The 19,800-nt window shown below is 37.2% G+C and overlaps 1 protein-coding gene across 3 annotated transcripts in view; it reads left to right on the top strand.

The window, feature by feature from the left end:
* Nucleotides 1-19,800, top strand: part of ORC3 (origin recognition complex subunit 3) — a 34,990-nt gene that overhangs the window by 3,625 nt on the left and 11,565 nt on the right. For all 3 annotated transcript variants that reach the window (XM_036380836.2, XM_036380835.2, XM_036380839.2), the window contains exons 3-13: nt 609-706; nt 4,189-4,333; nt 5,595-5,699; nt 6,177-6,331; nt 7,272-7,408; nt 9,067-9,226; nt 10,021-10,134; nt 11,571-11,704; nt 12,198-12,261; nt 15,216-15,332; nt 16,229-16,308. In XM_036380836.2, coding sequence (XP_036236729.1) covers nt 609-706; nt 4,189-4,333; nt 5,595-5,699; nt 6,177-6,331; nt 7,272-7,408; nt 9,067-9,226; nt 10,021-10,134; nt 11,571-11,704; nt 12,198-12,261; nt 15,216-15,332; nt 16,229-16,308 — 1,309 coding nt within the window. The remainder of the gene's footprint in view (nt 1-608; nt 707-4,188; nt 4,334-5,594; nt 5,700-6,176; nt 6,332-7,271; nt 7,409-9,066; nt 9,227-10,020; nt 10,135-11,570; nt 11,705-12,197; nt 12,262-15,215; nt 15,333-16,228; nt 16,309-19,800) is intronic.

Genomic DNA, 19,800 nt, shown 5'->3' with positions numbered 1-19,800 from the left:
ATTATGCCTTGGTATGTTACCAGATAATGTGGTGGCTGGATTTTCTTCAACTAGAAGTCTTAAGATCTGTGTAATCAGAGTTGGTTATGTATTCTAAGTGATTTTTCTTAGGGGTACAAATGAGGTGATAGAGGAGACAATGAAAATGGAGGTGGAGGGATGTCTCTTACTTGTTATTTACAGACCTGGTTTGGGTGGGTTTAGTGCTGTAGGAGATTATGCTCATCAGCTGGCTCTTTCCTAGAGATCAAGCCACTGCTGGTGCCCCATGGAATGGCAGCCAAGTGGACCCACAAAGCTTTGTGAGACAAGAGCAAGACGATGATGTTTGTTTTACTTTATTGTTAAAGGCTGTTTGCTCTGGTTTAGTCTTATCTAGGACTTGAGATAGAAACCTCTTCTTTACCTTTTGCATGCATACTTGGGTAATAGATTCTGCTTGTTCCCTTGCTTATTCTACCAAATACCAGCAATTAATTAATTGCTTAAGAGAAAAGTCATCTCCCTGAAATATATATGTACAGTTGGGCCCTTTTTTTTATTCTCAGGAAAAAAAGTTTTGTTTTCATGAGTTTATTTGTGCTTTCATTTGCTTTCTGTGTTTCCAGCTCATGATTTCAGATGCACAAGCAATGATTCAGAGGACACTGAGCTACGGTTTGTCACCTGTCAGTCTTTATGGAACCAGATCAAATCTGAAACAGAAGTGAGTCTTGTGCCTCACACCAAAGTGGTGCTTTGCATTTCTTAACAGTGCTGCTTGCTTCTTTGTTTCTGGGGATCTTTTTGACATGCTTAAAAGTGTATGGCAGTTAGTTAAAGCAATGGGACGGCCAGAAATATTGACTGTCCAGAGTAAAAAGTAGTAATAATAGATGCATCAAGTACACATTACTTGTAACCACAGAACTGTACACTTTTGCAGCTTCAAGCTGCTGCTTCTAAGCTTCTCTTCCTACTAATTGTCTTCTTTATTAACTCCTGGCATACTGCTGTTTTAGTTCAGTTAATGCTTGCCAGCCCTCTGAGGACTTTGGGCTGGTCTTGACCTCAGTGTTCCAGAATTCATACACAGCAGCCCAGGATTCACAGTGGATTTATGTGAACACAGCTGCATGGATGTCAGATATGGAGTGACAGTGCTGCAAATACGGCCTGTTGAATTAGTATGGACTTGTGAATGGAGTCAGAGTTAATGTCATGCTGAACTGTGGCCTCTTGACTGTTGTGTGTTACATGGCATGCTGTTGTTGTGTCCCTATAGCCAGCTGGCTTGCATTATAGTATGAATAATTGCTTCCATACAGCAGATTTCCTTCCCTCCTCTATTCAGTGTCATGGATTCTGGGCAAGTATTCCATATTCCTCTGCTTGCCCTTGGGCTCTATAGACATTAAGGAGAATGATTTTTCCAAAGTTTGTTTTTGAATGTGCAGTAGAAGCCAGATGCATGTAGCATAAAATCTGGACCCTTGGGCTAAGCTCATAAATTCCTCTAATTTTGTTCCTACCCTTGTTTTCTCTGAGGCTGATAGGAGTTTTCCAGATACTTTCTTCTGGTCTTACTCCTCCTGATGGAAGACAATTCCTCCTATTCTGACATATTGATATGAGTATTTTTTTAGAGTTTGATTGCCCAAGGGCAGATTACCTGAAGTTATTTCTGCTGCTACAGAGACTTTTTTTCTGCCTCTGGTGTATCAGTGATATCTTTCCTACTGAGTTTTGAATCATCCTTTTATTCTGTTGTTGACAAACTTGGAGTTGATGGTTGTTCTTACATCTAAAAGAGTGTGGTAATTTAGGTTGGAAGGGGCCTTAGAAAGTCTCTAGTGTGAACTCCTCAAAGCAGCATCATCTCTGAGGTCAGACCAGGTAGGTGAGGTCTTTAGCTAGTCAGGATTTCATTTCTTAGGTGTTGTCAAACACTAGTGTAGCGAACCTGACCCGTGGCAGAGTAGGTGGGAAGCATGTGGCTTGGGCTTTTATTCTAGGGGTTCTGGTAACATGCTAAGGGAGCCTAGCAGGACATTCTCCAAAGGTTTTGCCAGGGCACTGCTGCCTGGTGATTTTTTGACAGGCCTTGTGCTGGTGTTTTCCTGGTTCTCTGCCTGAGGTGTTCAGAGAGGATTTGCCCTCCAAGGCGCTTTGTTGTAGAGCACTCTTGGCCTTTGTATGTCCATCATAAACTGTGCTGTGGTTGTGATAGCACCATCTGTCATCTGGTGATGACATCCTTTCATGCTTCTCATAACTAAAAAGCTGGCAGAAGTGTGGCAGGAGCTACCCTTTGTTTTTGGAAGGTGAATTTTGGACTTTTTTTAGTTTCAGTATCACAGTGTATCCCAGTTTTGACTCCTGGTGTCAGAAGTGGCCTTGCAAATGTTCTTATGATAAATCTCCTCAAAGGCTTACAGAAACATTCTTCTGCTGTGAGACGAGAATTTGTTCTACCAGGATCTGGGCTAGAAACAAAAAAGCAAAGTGCAGGGCTAAAATACAGTAATTTTTGCTCTAATATAAAGATAATGGTTTTCAGACCACATAACAAATAGTCTTGGTGAAACCTGGTGTCATGGCACTAACTGAACTTCCAGTTCCCATGACTTTTCCAGAGTGAGAATGCCATGGAAGTAAGTGACTTAGTCACTTGAGATGCAGAGCAGCCTGGTGAACTTTCTGGAACATTATTAAAACAATGCTAGTAACAAAGTTCTTTTGCCAAGAAAAGACTGATGTATTTTAGAAAACTAGGTAAATGTGTAATGTTGTGGCAGACTGAATTCCATTGGCACAAGTGCACAATGTAAGAAATAATATATACTGTAATCATGCAGAGTAAAAACTGAGGTTTTTGTTAGGTCAGCTTAGCAAAAACAATAGTGATCACAGGAAGTATAGGGTTTGATGGAATCTGAAACAGAAGCTCAGAAAGATTGTTAAAGAATCTGTGGTAATACAGGAATTGTTACAATGGTGTTATAATGCTGGTGATGTAAATTCTTCCCAAAATGTCATGTTGCAATTTGTTCTGAGTTGCATAGGATTTATCAGGTGGGAGTTCAGAGCTGCACAATCAATATCAGAAAGGCCAGAAGAATATTCTTCAATAAGTGGAGGATGAAAAGACAAAAATTACTTTGTGTACAGTTTTATCAGTTGTTTAGGAGACCAACAGAAGCCCTTCTGTATTATGGAAGTGGAGTTCAGGCTGTTGAGCAGGCATCATGTGCTACCTCCTGGAGATGTGACCATCACTCTTTGATAGTGACCTCTTCAATGCTGCCAGAGACAGCCTTTGCCACTTTGCTTAAAATCAAGCTCACAGCTGTGTGTGTTAATTTTTGTTGCTAATAAATCTTGATGATGATTTTGTTTGGAGCAAGGGTTTAATCTTGTTTCTGACATGCGTGTTCTAGAGTATATATTGATATCCTGAACTTCAGAGTACAGGAGGGTTTTTTGTCTGTTCTAGCATAAGGCATATCTTGGTTGAGGGACAGATTTTCAAAGGCACATAGATAAAAAAAAGAAACATAAAATACTACTGACATATATTTGTTTTAAAAGTTTTATCTCCCCCCCCTGCTTTCTGTCACCTTGTTGTGTGTTCCTGCTTATGCAGATTGTTGTGTGAAAATAGTCCTGAATGTCAAAAGGCAGTGTAGCAAACATTGGAGTCACATGGTTTAGTATTTTTCCTATAAAACATACTTAATTATTTCTTTTAATACTGTTTTTACTTCTTTCATCCCAAATTAGATTTGGAAGAGCAGAATATTTGCTCTCATTTAGTTCTCTCAGAAAAATGTGTTTTCTAAGGTGAGAAGGAAGAATAGGAATTTCCATTACCATTGTTCCAGAAACTAATTATATTGGTTTTTTCTGCCTGCATCACTGAGGCTTTGTCAGTATGTTGGTTTTTTTCTCCTTCTTTAAAGCCTGTGCTGTGACAACACACACACACTTGCTTTTCAAATTATTCTTGAGGCGCTTGACCAGAAGTTCCAAGATGGGAAATGGCTGTTTGCCACACAATTAATAAGTTAGCGTGGTTTATAGACCATAGGAGAATTTTAAACCCTGGGGTTTTAAGAGTTAAAGATTATGCAGGAAAGGAGTAGAAAAAGGACAATGCAGTGGTGTTTTTACATTTTATAGATCAATTCTCTCTGTGTATGTTTGCAGAAAATACAGGAAAACTTGAATAAGCAGTTGCTTGATAATCTGGTGAGTTTTTTGAGCCGGTCTCATTCTGACTTTCAAGAGAAGACAACAGAATGGACTTGCAGGATGAAGTTCAGAGAAATCCCTACTGCAGCTCTTGTCTTAGGTAATTTTTTTAAGATATTTTTTGTAATGTACATCTGATTAAATCTCACAGACACATCAAAGAAACTTACTGAATCCCAGCAACTACTGTGAGCAATATCAGCCTCAAACATGTCAACAGAAGAGCTTGGGTGGGGAGAAGGAAGTCAGATAAAACCTCCTTCCCCTTTTGTTTATGTTGTTTAATAGTCCAGTAGGTCAACAACTCCCCTACAGGTCTCTCTTAAGCAGCTGGGAGCGATTTGAGGTTTTTTGTTTGAGGCACTGGAGATAACTTTGATTAGGTCCCTGTTTCTGCCACCAGCATGCTTGGTGGTTTCTACTACTTAACCATGGGAATTGTATAACTTCTGATAAGTGTTCTTGCAGTGCAAATTTACATGAAGGAAAGTAATGTCTTTGTCTTGGGAAAAGAGCACGGGGGAAAAATAGCTGGAGATGAAGTTATTGAAGTTCTGAAGTATTTTTTTTTTCTTCCATTCTCCTTTTTTTTCGGAGATTTGTACCTATAAATCCTAAACCTGATTCAAGGCATGTTGATTACATTTTCAGTGCATTATTTTAGGGAAATTAAAATCAGGCTTGTGCTTCAAACTGACCATGTAGGCACTAACAAAGATTGGATGGTAGTCAACTTTTGTAGGTAATAGAAAGTGAAAAACTACTGCTTCAAATATTTCTGTGGACAAAGTTCTGAATTGCCTCCGTGAGGGGCTTGTTCTTTTTTTTTTCTGTCGATTAAGGATATTAACAAAGGCAGTAAATACTAGGTAGTTCATAGTGAATTCAGACTGAGTTTCACAGCAAATTACAGTAATTTTCCTCTTTACATGAGCCATGAGAGGATCCAGGTATGGATGCAGTATTCTTCTAGAGGAGGTGAGTTTAACTTCTTGTCTGCAGGCCTTACATGGCTGTGGGTGGCTTCTGAGGGATGTTAGAAAACCAGTCCTTATTGCAAATTTGCACCCTTGGAAAACTTTCTTTTAAAAACCCCACCAAGCTATATGATGAAGGGTATTCACAGTGACTCCTTGTTACTCTTAATCAGGGACTGTCAACATGTACGTCTAATCTTGTGCTAATTTTTCATCTTTCCTCACAGCTGATGTGATACTTTTCATTCTTTCCTTAAATATTTGAGGTATCTTCTGGTTTTTGTCTACTGTTCAGTCTATTGTCCAATCATTGTGCTCACAAGTAATGAGAAAAAATTACTTAAAATTTTAGATTTTAAAATTTTTGTCCTTTTTTTTTTCGAGGTGTGAATGTTACAGATCATGACTTGACTTTCAGAGGTCTCTCAGATGTCCTTCAGGATAACATTACTCCTTATGTAGCCTTGCTGGAAGCCAAAGATTGCCCAGGTAAATACTGCAATAGTGTAGCTGCTTCTTTTGAATATGGTATCAAATCAAGTAGGAATTCTAGCTTCTGCCCCTAAATGCAAGAGTAATGGACAGAGGGGTCCTGAAGACTTTCCAAAGATTTGCTCAAACCTATGTAAGCAGAGCAGTAATGCTTACTGTATTTTGAGAGGTATCCAGTTCAGTTTAAAACACTGAAGATTGCAATGCTCCTTAGCTGTAGCATAACAGTTAAAAAGATGGAAGACCAACATCTTAACCTCAGTTGTTGCCATCTAGGCAAATTGCATGAACAGCATGCATATCATTAATGCTTTCAGGAGCAGGAGAGGTGCATTCTGGAGAGAGAAGGAGAGTAATTAGAAATGTGGGAAATAATGAGTAATAACTTTGGGGTCGTTTCTTACAGTATGAGACAGAGAAGTGTTGCCAGATAACCAAATGTCTTTACCACGTTTCTCAAAATGTTTTGTGAAGGTATAAAAAATCTGATGCAGAAGCTGATGGGACAGCTGATGAAGTGTGATATAGATGTGGACTCACTGGAAGATGAGGACTGTGTGCAGGTTTCACAGAATAGAATACGTTGTTCAATGCCTTCTCTCATCAGCTGGTATGACAGTGTAACAAAGGTATGTTGTTGGCCTTTTTTATCCCCAGTTTATCAAAATGTCTGACCTTCAAAACAGATTTAATAACCCAGCTTTGTGTTTAAAACAGAAATTTAATAATTCAAAGCTCTCTCTGAGAAAATGCCGAAGGTTAATTTTTTAAAAATAACGTGATATTGAGGTGATTTGAATATAATATGTGACACATAGAAACAATGTGGAGTTAGTTACTATGATGTATGAATGTCAGAATTATCAAACACAAGCAAGAAGTACTATTTTATCATATGTTTAATTGGGAACTGGAAGCTTAAAATGCAGTATCAGCTTCATGCCAGATGCTTTTCTCCCAGGAGTGCTGAGTTATTTTGTTTATTAAAACAAAACTTTACAGAAGAACAGCCATCCAGGGCAAAGGTACTGTATTAGTGCTAAAGGGCCATGATGTCATCTGCAGCCCACACTACATTGGCAAGCAGTAAGGAAATAACTTTCAAAATGTTTTCATATCTTTGTCTTCTAAAGCTATTGAAGTTTTAAGTTTTGTTTCTGTCATGAATACAAGTTACAGCTGATTTTCTGATGACTTCATTAGAGCAGTGTGATAAACCAAAGTGTACTGAGTGCATGGTCTTTTTATTACTGGGTAAAGATATAGAAAATAAGCAGTGTCTGTGTACACAATTCAAATCTCCTGCATTCCCAACAGAACTCCACCAGTTCTCTCTCTCAGAGCTATTCTTGTCATTGTTGGATTGTGTGTTTAAAATCTCTTTATTCTTTGTACTTCATGCTATGCCAAACAGAAGGAAGAAAAATGGCAGTTTTGGGTGCTAATAATAAATACAGCTCACAAAAAGTCAGTCATGTCAATTTGGAGTACTGTAATATCATAGATATGATTCAGTCTTTTTTATTTTGCTGGCTTCTGTGTATTAATGTTTAATTAATGGCTTTAAAGAAAACAGATTCTGAAACTCCAAGCAAAAAAAGAAATTCCTCCTCTAGACACTGGCAGTCTCCTCCAGTTGTAGTCATATTCAGAGACATGGAAAGTTTCACCACAAAAGTTCTTCAAGACTTCATAGTCATCAGCAGGTAATGTGACTTGAACTTTAGTTCTTCCACTCCTTTACCTGTTTTCTGTTTGCAGCTGTTTTGAAATTTAACAGTTAGGCCAGTGAAGCATTGGAATCAAATATTGTGCTGCTTCTTTGCAGCAGTGATTGAGCAAAAACTACTTGCTATGTTTTAGGGGTAAATTACACTAAAGCTAAACTTCAGACTGTGAACCAGAGTGCCTAAGGGCCAGGTTGAGATAAGGGGTGGCTGATTGAATTCTTCACATGATAGGATTTACTGGTACTAGTTGTTGAAAAATTTGTGAATGTGAAACTAAATTTTCAAGATGTCTAGATCTTTTAAAATTGTTTGCAGAGTGTATTTTTGTGTGACTGCTGAGGTAATGCTGCTCCTAAAGAGTCACTAGCTTACTAATAGGGGTGTATATAAAACTTCCCCAGCTGGCCAGGATCTGTAAGCAGCAGCTGACTACTTCAGGGCCTCCTGTACTTCTGTTCTTCTTTAATGTAATCTGTCTTCCTTCATGTAATTCTGTTTCTGTCTTCCTTAATGTTATCTCAGGCATGCTAATCAAAAACTCATGCTGCTTTCCAAAAAGAGCACCATGCACTTAAGTCCCAAGGTTGGAGCTGTTAGAATTGGGGCTGCAATTCCTCAGCAATTCACTTGTGCTAACAGCAAGAAATTATATAGCTTGTGTTATTATCTTCATCTCAGTCTTAAACATGTTTAATAATAAAGGTGAAGTGGACAAATGTGAGAAATTCCTATGATTTGTTGATCACAAGTTCTGATTCCTTTTTAAGATTCTCTAAGGTTATCAGCAGTAGACAGTAATGTGTGAAGTTTATTGGTTTTATGTTTGTCTTCAGCTATTTCATTTGCGGAGTTAGAGAAACAAAGTAATTGTGGGATAACAATTAAAATCCAAAGTCAAAAAGTTGCTGTGGCAAAAACAAAGGAAAGGAATAAGTTGACAATTTTAACCTAGAAGGTATATAAGATAGCATACTTTGTACCTCCTTGAAACCACTAAAAATGGAAACACTGAAAATACAGAGAAAACATTGTATTTTGTATAAATTGTATGCTGTCCTCAAGGATTACACATTCAGTCCTGATTTTCAGTTCTAAAGCAAATACTAAAAAATTATCTGAAGATGAAGTTTAATCTGGAGAAGTTGGAAATTTTTTAAAGTGTAATTGGAACACTCACTATCTCCGGACATTGGAGATATTCCATATTTATTTTGACTTTATTAAAAGGTGTAAATCTTGTACATTTTCTTGGCTGTTACCTATTTAATGTAGCTTTTTATTTTTTCTTTGTATCTTTAAAAAAAATCCTATTTTAAGACTCAGGTCTCTGAATATAACTTTTTGGGAAGCTAGGATCAGCACAAAACTTATGGAAATGATGCTTTTTGTGCCACTTTCTGAAATCTGAATCTGAAAATGGAGTTTCATTTTCTTATCTACTTTAGGGCTTTAAATAGCATCCTTTCTTTTTAATTTTATTCCACATGAATTCTTCTTTTGGTTTATCAGCAGCAAATCTTTTAATTTACCCCTTTCTGCATTGAAACTCAGTGCTGTAGTAGGAACATAATGCATTTGTTACACAAGCTTCTATAATGTAACTATTATTTTTGTCCTCTTCCCCCATTATCCAGTCAGCATATCCATGAATTACCTCTAGTGCTGATTTTTGGAATTGCTACATCACCAATGATTATCCACAGACTACTTCCTCACTCAGTGTCCTCTCTGCTGTGCATAGAGCTTTTCCAGTCCCTTTCCTGTAAGGAGCACCTGTCTACTATAATTGACAAGGTAACTCCCTTTCTAAATAGAAATGAGGAGTGTGTGCGTATTGAAACACAGTTTACATGTGTAGCCTTTAGATGCAGGTTTGTTTGAAGGTTTTGGAAAGGACTCTGTTCCTGAGAGCTGTGGATTTTAGATATTTCTACTTGCAGGTGCAGAGTAGTGTAATACTGAGCTCATACTGAGACACACATACACACACCTGCTTTCATCTTCCATTTGCATTGCCTTGTGCAATTACACTTTGACATTCACACTTCTTCATTAAAGTCAAGCTGTAATTTCAGTTTTACTTTGTTCCAGAAAAAGATAGCTTTGAAACTTAGCTAAAATTCTGAAAAATAAAGTTCAGCCTGAGTTTTGCCACCTGTCAAACATTAGCTGAGTTATCCATATGTTCAAGCCATGTAAATGTTGTGCCTGTGGGTTCTTGGTAGACCACAGGATTTCCAAAATCTGTTACACATGCTGAAAGTAGTGGTATCATTGTTTATTACAGCAGTCTCTGTTCTATTTGTACTTTTACAAAAATAGCATTAAGCAAAATTAACTTAAAATGTTGCATTAGTGAAAGGTACTTAGGAAAATGCAGTAAAATAATAAACTTTAAAAATCAATCTTTGCAAGGATATTTTAGTAGAAATACTGTTTTTAGAAGCTGGCAGTGTATTTAGTATCTCATTTAGTTGAATGTTAACACATACTAAGAGTTCTACCAAGTTGCACATATAAGTTTTACTGATTTGAATTCAGGAGAGAGTTTCTGCTGTGGCTACTTCTTCTTTTTGTCTCCCTTTTAGCTGCTTCTGACATCCCGGTTTCCCTTCAAACTGGGAGAAAAAGTTCTGCAGGTTCTCATCAACATATTCCTGTACCATGATTTTTCTGTACAGAATTTTATCAAAGGATTTCAGGTAGGCAGTGGTAACAAGAATTCAAATGATGGTTGTGAAAACAATGGGTAATTACTAGGCACTGAAAGATTTCTTAGGTCCTAGTACTGCTGAATTGCATGAAAAAATATCCTTTTGAGACAGTTTGGATCTGTGAACAGATGGATATTTTAAAATCTTTACTGATAAGGGTTTAAGAGCAAACTTGTAGGACCTGTATGAAGAAACAAATAAAAGCTTACTGTGCCACAAAACCAATGATATTTTAAGGTTAGGTTTAAAAGGGTGACCTGGCTTAGTGGGCAGAAAGAGCTGTATTTTGCTATAGATTAATTTGTAGCTTTCTAGCAGCCCTGACAGAAGTCCCCAGTTCTGATCATCTGTACCAGCTCCTTGGTCTCTGGTTTGTGTAGGTGTGAGTAGGCTACAGCAGAGTTTCTTCCCCACTTGAGCTCCTCTGGCACAATTTCTGGATGCACATTTCCTGCCTTTTCAGGGAAATAGGAGCTGCAGGGTCATTTACTTGGTGCCTCAGAGGAAGTAATACTTGTGCTCCAAGCAGTTGTGTAGCAGAGTTGTGGGAGTTATATTTACCCTCTCTCAGGAGACAAAGTGGAAGAGCTCAGAGGGTTTCCAAAAAGAGTCTCTAGAGAGGATGATAGTTAAGTTTTTATTGTCTTGTATAGTTCTTCATATCTAGATGTATTTCTGTGTCTAGGTCTCCTTGTAGTTTTTGTGGATTGCAGACAAGAGTTCTCTGAAGAATTTGTAGGCCCTGTCATCTGTTTTAATGCAGGCTTGTGAAATGGTTTCTTTCTTACCTAGTTCCATGTGTGAATCTGCTAGCAAAATACGCCCTTTTAATGTCATATACATTTAGAATTTCTCTGATTTTTTGATATATAAGATTCAATGATTACAGGTGGCCAGGAAAAATATCCTGACCATAGTACCTCTTCTTGAAGACAGACCTTTGTGGTCTTTCATAGGTTTCAGCTCCTCTTATTTGAAAGAGTCATCAAAGTTTAGTACTTCTGCATTGGCCTGACATGCACATACAAGTTTTAGACCTGACCATGTATGGCTGTGTCCTTGTGTGTAAAAGAATTCAAGGATGAAGCAATTGCAGATCAGATTTTCGAAGTGATAAATACAAGAGATCAGCATCATGTCATTATAGCTAGGTGTGATGTTATATAAGAAGGGGGGAAAAGCTGAGGTACTGAAAATGAATAGCACATATAGCAAAGAAGGTTATTATGTGACTGTGAACAGCTGTATAATCAATGTCCTGTAGTGACTTATGGAATATTTATGAATTGTAATTAATTTTTTTAAAGGAGTGCCATTACTACCATTGTAGCATATGTAATGTATTAGTAAGAAAGCATTAAAAAGTAGATGTAGCAGGGAGATTGAATTTTATTAACATCCCTAGTTCTTGGTTTGTTTTTCAGCTCTGTATTGTGGAGCACTTCTATTCCCAGCCTCTCAGTGTACTGTGTTGCCACCTGGCAGACATTAAGAAGAGAGTTTATTCTTTATCACATGATCAGTGTGAAAACATTCGAAGACTGCCCTCTTTTAGAAGGTAAGGATGGAAATGCATTTCTTGGACAATCATGTATTGATTAGCTTTAAAAAAAATTAAAAGAATCTATAAATGTGGTTCTGTGAACATTGTAGTTCATTTGTGCACTTTCTATAGCAAAGGTAAATTGATCAAACAGAGGACATTTCTAAATAATTTCAGGAAGCCTTAATGTTCTAGTTTAGAGAGTACAGCTTCTGTGATGTGTAATCACTTGAATTTACTTTTTTTTCCTTCTCATTCTTAATACAGAAACAAGTTATTCTGACAAATAACCGTAAATCACTTTTGAACTTGTTAAGCTGATTTGAAGCATAATCTCTAGAGTTTTGGAGTGGCCTTTCAACTTGTTGGATTTTTGAATCCTTTTGAATCTTTCCAAAGAAAGATGCATAATACTTATAGCAGCATAAGCATTTTAAATGTTTTTCACCCTAGGATCTTCCTTTACATTATAATTTTATGTTGGTTTTATTTTTTTCCTGCCAATAAGGTATGTGGAAAAGCAAGAGTCAGGGAAACAGATTGAACTGCTGACAAACGACAGCTTCTTAAAGGTAAAATTTTAAGAATGTCTTTGGAGAACAGAAATAACTTGCCCAATATATCACTTTGTGGAATATAATAAAATACAAGACCAAGACATATAGTTCTGTTTAATATCTTTCATACAGAACATACTGTGCTTTGTGACCAGTAATGAAGAATTAGGATTGGCAGATCAAAATTCCAAATCTCTAGGGTTGCCAGGTCAGCCTTCAGATGAAGCTGCACAACTTTCTTACATCAACTTCTAGCTATGTCTAGAAATATAATTGCTTAAAAAGAAGGATACAAGGTTTATTTATGACCAGGTCTTTTCATGCTTGCCCAGACTGACTTTCTTGGAAGGTCAGTTAAGTGTTTGAAGAATGTGTAAGTTATCTTGGAGGTTATTTCATAAGCTTTTAATCCTTCATAGCCTCTGCGTAGTTTCTGATTGAACTCAGTAGAGCAGAGTCTGTGTCCCAAGGCACACATTCACCCTACACCTCATACAGGATTAAAACTAATTTGTTATATGTTTATCTGAAGCTTTGCCAATGGGTTGAAGTCAGACTACTACTATTATGAACCCTTTAGGAATTCACCAACAAAAATCTGTTGGTTATTTTCACCATCTGAGCCAGTCCCAGTGGAAGCATTGCTGAAGATAAAGGGTTTCTCCTGACTCTTCATTTCAAGTATTTGTAACCTGTCAGGCAAATGGTGGACTTGCCTGGTGTCTAAGTCTTTTTCAAGTGTGAAGAACAATGGTAATGGCTGGAGTGAAGTTAGGAGCAAGCAATATGGCAAGTACAGTTACAGTATTCAAGATGAGATATGATTTTACATCATTTTCTGATCCATTGTCTTCATTGGCAAAAATAACTTAAGTTACAACTGTTCCCTTGCCCTTTATTTACACCTGCTTTGAAAGCTGAATAACCATCAGCTTAAACTTTATATGTTTTTCGACCTTACATGTTTAATAATACACCCCTTATTTCACAAGCCTCAACTTTTAACTTTGGGAAGGAAACTGGAATTCTCATACTTAGGTGCATATGATGCTTCTCACAGATTTTAATTGCAGACATTTATTCTAATCTCCACAATAGAGGTGGGACCATTACTGCCTTGCCAAGCTGGCAGAATATTCTGCCTGGGAAAAAAAGGTCCCACTGCTGCATTAATGAGGTGCTGTTTATTCTGATGTCATGCTAATCTACAGTGTCATGCCCAGCTTTGGAAACACTTTCAAAATCACTATAGTAATCTTTCATGTGAACTTTGTGTTTCAGCACCAGGTCACTTTAGTCTTTTAAGTCTTCCAGCTTAGCCCCTAAACCTGCAATACACTTTATCAGCCTCATTTATATTCCATGTTGTTACCACTTTAATATTTATGGAAAGAGTTTCACCTATTTAGAATTATCAGTTTTGAATGCAATTTCACATCGTAATTTTAAACAAATCTGTCTGAAATGTTTCACAGCAGATTTAATTTGAAAGCTATGTAAATGTGGCAATCTATGTCTTTTATCTCTGTTCTGGAAATAATATTGCATAGTCTTTTAATGATATTTTCAAACTCTTCTAAAATGGATTATGCCTTTTCACTTCATTATTTGGCAAAATACATTGCTATTTACTTATATTAACTATATCTGTCTTGAGCTATGATCAAGATGAGGGAAATACAGATGTGTTAATTCTTGGGGTTTGGGGAAATAAGGTTGATGAAGCAGCATTAGAGAGAACTTGTTTTCTTTTCTTAGTTTATTTTGTAGTGGGGATAATTTTTTTCATAATGATCCTGCTTAAAATACAGACTTGTGAATGTCTGCCCTAAGGTTTTAGAGGGTGCCTTAACAGATGTTATATCGGTGACTCTTAAATTTCTCTTAAAAGGGGAGAAAGATTGTTAATGTTTTTAATCATTTAAAACTTTTTTTAACATCAGAAAGCTCTCTGTAGCACTGTCTTTGTTACTTTCAGTCTTTTCAATGTGATACCTTTTCTTTCCATACATCTGTACCTCCTTATATTGCCTGTAGACAAGGTTTTGCTTTTCTTTTATCTTTAATACCCTTTGTTTCACTTTCAGTCTAGAAAATTTCAGTGGCTTATTTTGTTTTTCTCTTTCCATTTGAATAGTTTGCTCAGAGTTAGGCAAAAGGGTAATTAAATACGTAGAGAGGATTCTGTGGGTTTTCCTCTTTATTTTTGACTGAAGACAGAGGAAAGAAGATCTTTTGATTCACAGACTTAAATGTAATGACCACAAAGACTAGATGACTTCAGTACAGGTACCAGAATTTTTGAATGTGGCTTTCCAAAAGCAATAAATGCTTCTATGGCAGGCCAGTGATAATGTAGTGCCATCCAGAAAATTCAGTAGCAGTAGTCAATAATTTCTGTTTCTTAAATGTGATTTTTTTTTTTTTTTGTTGTTCTTGACACATGAATAAGCAAAATCAAATTAAAAACACATAGGAAAATCAATTAAATATTTCTTTGTTTTATGTGAGCTGGTCTTTTTTTGTACATGTAACTAATAAAAACAACAGCCACCCACAATATAAGAAATGAATTGTAAATGCATTTGCAGTATAAAAATGCAAGTTTTCGAGTAAAAGTAGCTACGTAACTTCTCATTGCCTGCTAAAGGAATAGTGTATACTCTCATTGTTATGAGATGACATTTCAAGTCTAAAGGCCTAAATATAGTTGAAAATGGTAGAATACTAGTGCTAGTCAATAGCAAATCTCTAGTGAGGTGGAGGAAGAAAGTAAAGGTAACAATATGCAATGAGAATGCAGTGTACTGTTGAAATACAGCTCATTTGCTTAGTGGTCTCCATTTAAGATTGATGATTTAAATCATAGCACAGTATAATATCAAAAGTTCAGAGTAATTTTAAGTGCTTTATGGGAGTTTTAAATGGATGTCAGAATTACTTTTTAAATCATTCTATCACCACTGTAGGAAGAAACAGAGAAGTTGCTGGAGGACTTACGTGTTTACCATGAAAATTATGTTCGAATTTTGAGATGTCTTCATGTTTTCACATCTTCTCTTCCAAAGTATCCTTTGGGCAAGCAGGTGATGTTCTGTTATGTGTGGGTCTTGTTGGGTTGTTGCTATTGTGGTTTTGGTTTGGGGTTTCTTTTCCCTCAAAGTATGACAGTTAAATAAATATTTACTCTTTATTTATAATGTGCTGTTTTGCCCCCTGCTCCTTAAAGTGGAGAGAGATGCTCTCTTTCTATGGGCAGAGGATGAGAGTTTGTGGTTTCTCTACTGGCATGGATGATACCTTGTCAGTCAACAGGAAGGAGTTTCCAGGAGGAGGCAGGTGCACAGATCAGCAAGAGGATCCACACATTGACTTTCCCACATCTGAGGTTACCTGTATGCATTGCTGTGTACACTCTTCTACCACCTATTGGTTCACTAGTCAAATTCAGACAAAGAGACTGAGTTTTTAGCAGCCTTCTGTACAGAAAAAAGCAATTGTAGGAGGAACAGTGATAATTGCTCTGTTAATAGTCCTATTGCTCTGATGTCATTTATTCCACCTTCTTATGCGAAGCAATTTCTTCTGCTAGAAGAGCAATTATATATTCTGTGCATGTGCACCTGTCTCTCAGTTCTCAATGTATTCCATACTGTTACTAGAATCTCTCACTGACTACAAAAGCATCATGAACTGTTTGAGAATAAAAGGATGTTTTAGCTGGGGTATTTAATTGGAGTTCCTTTCTGTTCACTGCAGTTAACTTCACCTGAATGTTAATTGTTTGGAACCTGGTGCAGAGCAAGTCTCCAGCAGAAGCTTAGTTCTGGAAGATATTAAGAGCTGTCATTCCTTTTGCAATCATTCTGCATCTTTGGAAAACAGGCTCTAAAGGAATTGCATATTGCTTTGAACAGCTTGTTGTAAGATCCTGTATTACTTTGTAAAACACTTTATCCTTTCTTCACCTTCTGCATAACAGATCAGGGAGTTGCACTGTGCTTGTTTGGAAAACCGAGTGTGGGAGACAGAGGAGTATGAGTCATCTCTTCAACTAGCAAGGTGATTTTTTTTTCTCCATTTTGTTTTAATACTGCCTGTACACATGGAAAGTATCAGTCATCAGTTATTCTGGAACTTAAAGCTGAGGCTATTACCTGTTCACAGTTAGTTTTAGGGTTGTTTGCAAGTGTAATTGGCTGCTGTTTTCAGTTTGGTTTTCTACTGATTTCTGTGAAATTCAGGCAGGTTCTCATATCTCATATGCCCTGAGTAATTTTGCTGAAACCACTGAGATTACTTTGTGTGAATGAGAATGAGTCGGGTTTTGTCTTTTAAAGTATGATTGTGGTAGATATTATCAATCAAATTATTAGCCTTAGTTGTCTTAAATTTTAATCTGTTGTGAAAATTAGAATCTCTTCCCAATGAATAGTAGCTGAGGCCTTTCTTTTTTTATTTTACTGCTTTCCTTCTCTTCCTGATTTGCCTTAACAGTTTTTACAGGGACTGAGTTATTTTTTTCTGATACTGTGAGCATAGGACTTTAGGAGACGCTGTACTTGTGTTGTCTGTCAGTGTTTAAAATGCCAAAGTTGTCAAAGCCACTTTTCTTGATAGAAAACCTTTCAATTGCAATGTTGCAGCTGAAGACTTCTAAATGTGCTTTCAACAGACATATGGCAGTGTCTGTCTCCTGATACTGCACTCATTCAAATGATCCCTTGGCTTTGTCACACAGCCCCATAACTGTCACTGCCTCTCCCAGACCCCCTGAGCTGCTCAGGTTGATGTGTCTGGCAGTAAAACTGCACAAAAAAACGATTTCAGTGGTGCATGGAGGGTAGCTTTCTGGGCTGATACACACACACAAGGAAATACAGTCTTTAAACTGTACCTTTGCCATACTGAGTGGTTCTTGCACATAGCCACTTTTCTGTGTTCTTTACCTTCATCCCTTTAAAAGGATTACATGCTTGAGTTGTCATTTCTGCAGTCCTTCCTTTGTGTTCCTTCTCTGATTCTCCTGAATCTTGACAGCACTCAGTCATTTCTCAGCTCTTGCCCACAAATCTGGCATTCTGCTTTCTCTACTGTCTGACCATAATCTCTTAATAACTCTTGGCCTTTTTATTCTCCTTTGTTTAATTTGCTTTCATCCTCTCTGAATTCATCTGTCTCTTCTCATATCTCAGATTTGATGCTGCCATCAGATTCTGGCTTGCTCCCCTTTTATTCTTATCTGTTCATCTCCCTCCTGTTGTTCTTGTGGTCCTGGCTCTCACTGTGGGAGCCTCTGATAGAAATACAGTGATCATGGGCTCTGCTTTCATAGATGGTGATTCTATGATTTTTATATATTTTTGTTTTAATTCAGAAATTCTGTCATTTTCCTAGCAAAACTTGTCCAACACAACTTCTTCAAGTACTTGGAATTCTAGCTGTGATTGTCATTTTTTCAGCTTTTAACTTCTGTTTGCCTTTTTACAAATCTTCTCATCTCTGCTTTTTCTATATAGAATCTTGCTGTTATCTTTTAGAAGAAAATTATAAAATGTGGTCTTTCACCTTCTACTCACAATCTTTTTTTTCCTCTTTTGCTCAGGTTTAAAAGTTACTCACTGTTCCTTAATATCTCTGCCTTCCTATCACCTGTTGATATCCTTATGTTCACCCTTCCCCATCCCTTACTCCTTTTCAGTGTTTTTCTGGAATCCATCTTTTTTTTCCTTATATTTAGAAAGTAAAAAATGGAGAAGCTTTAGATCAGCTCATTTCTCATTTTCTAACCGAGTACCTCTTTTGCCTTTTATGAATTATGTTTGAATGTAAGGTTTTAAGTTTCTGAATTGTGTTTCTTTCACGATTGGCTTCTCTACCTCAGCTTTTCCCTGGACAGGCTTTTATGCCTTCTGCTAGAAGTGCTCTTCCCAAAGATGGTGTAATCTCACTTGAGCAATCTAGACAGTAGTTACTCTACCTGAGTTTTCCAGAGTGTAAAAGATGTCATGGGGTGACAGAGAATGTGTGAGCTTCAGTTCATTTTGCGTTAATTCCATCACAAGAGGATTGGAGAGCATCTCACTCGATTAGTTATGTGGAGTTAACTGGCTGGGACATCTCATCAACCTTTTGGGTGGCAAAACTTCAAGGACTTGTCTTCTGTCTAGATATTGTACTCTGGTTTTTGTCTGCTGATTATGGGTGGCTTTTCATCACATACTGCTTATCACAGTCCTGCCCTTCTGTGACCGGTGCTGACCAACATGGTATCGCTTCTTCAGGTGATTTCCCTCTTCAGCATTCAGAAGGAGTTTCTGTGGACTTCATTGTAGCTTCCTTTCTTCTCTTGTATAACTTGTCTGAATAATCAGAGTTAGATTTATTTGCTGCCTTTTGGTAATCTGAGATCTGCCTTCCTGCTTTAAGCCTGACTCCTCACCAAATTAAAATCTTAACCCCACTGATACCTGGCCTACCTTGCAGTAATCTCAAACCTAAAAGGTTGCAAAGGATCTTTACTGTTTTCTCATATGTGGTAGCTGTCTTCTTGCCTTGTCTTTGAGCCCTGTAATCCTCCCGTTGTTGTAAATAAGCTTTTCTAGAACGTGCAGTTTCCTTTTGAATAATTGTAGGAAAATAAATTTGTTCTTTCCCATTCCCTTATTTTCTCTCCATGTTGGGTGTTTAACTGCAGTGTTTTGTCTGGCCTGGAGCAAGGCTATCTTGTTTACCCGTTATAGTACAAGACAGTTTCAAAATGTTTTGTGTGGTCAAGGTCACACTTTCTGTTGTTAACTCCTGATGCTTTTCTGTACACAACAAGTGCATCTGAATGCAATATCTGACTTGCAAAAATCTGTAACCCTGAAGCAGATAAACTGAAGTTTTAAATTTTAACCTTTTAAAGCATTTAGTATCCATTGCCAGTTAAAAACTAGAGCTCAAATTGCAGTTGTCCCTCCAGATATCCAAAGAGCTTCCCCAGCCTCCTCTGAATTCTTCCTTAAATTTCTTAGCCGGTTTTTAGGTAGCTGATATGGAAAGCCACTGCTTGAGACACTGATCACCATCACTGCTTTGATATCTTTTACATTAAGATTTTGAGACTGGGCAGTGCTCAGTGACACTTGGGAGAGGCCCTAATAACTAAATAGTAAGTAAATGCTGAGCTGGAGGTTGGGCTGGATCTCAAGAGATTCCTTCCAACTTGAATGGTTCTGGGATTCTAGTGATGGTTAGATTTACAGCAATTAAATGCAGAAAAAAGCATACAGATTTCATTTGAGAGTCATTCTGAGTCACAGAGATTAATTTTGTGGATCTGTTTACATAGGGAATTTTTTTTTACCATTTCATTTACTGGTTTTGGGAATGAATTCTGAACCCTACCATGAATTGGTTTTGAGTGTTGGGTTTTTTTTAATTTTGGTTTGATGTCTGACTCACAGTTTCAAAAATTGCAACTCCTGTGTCCAGCAAGTGTTTTTGGATAATCAGGAAAATGACTGTTCTGCAAGAAAACATGAAGGACATCATCACCAAAACTAATTG

Source organism: Molothrus ater, chromosome 3, assembly GCF_012460135.2.
Source record: "Molothrus ater isolate BHLD 08-10-18 breed brown headed cowbird chromosome 3, BPBGC_Mater_1.1, whole genome shotgun sequence".
Taxonomy (NCBI): domain Eukaryota; kingdom Metazoa; phylum Chordata; class Aves; order Passeriformes; family Icteridae; genus Molothrus; species Molothrus ater.
The sequence above is the reverse complement of the archived record's forward strand: the minus strand, read 5'-3'. Positions and strand labels throughout refer to the sequence as shown.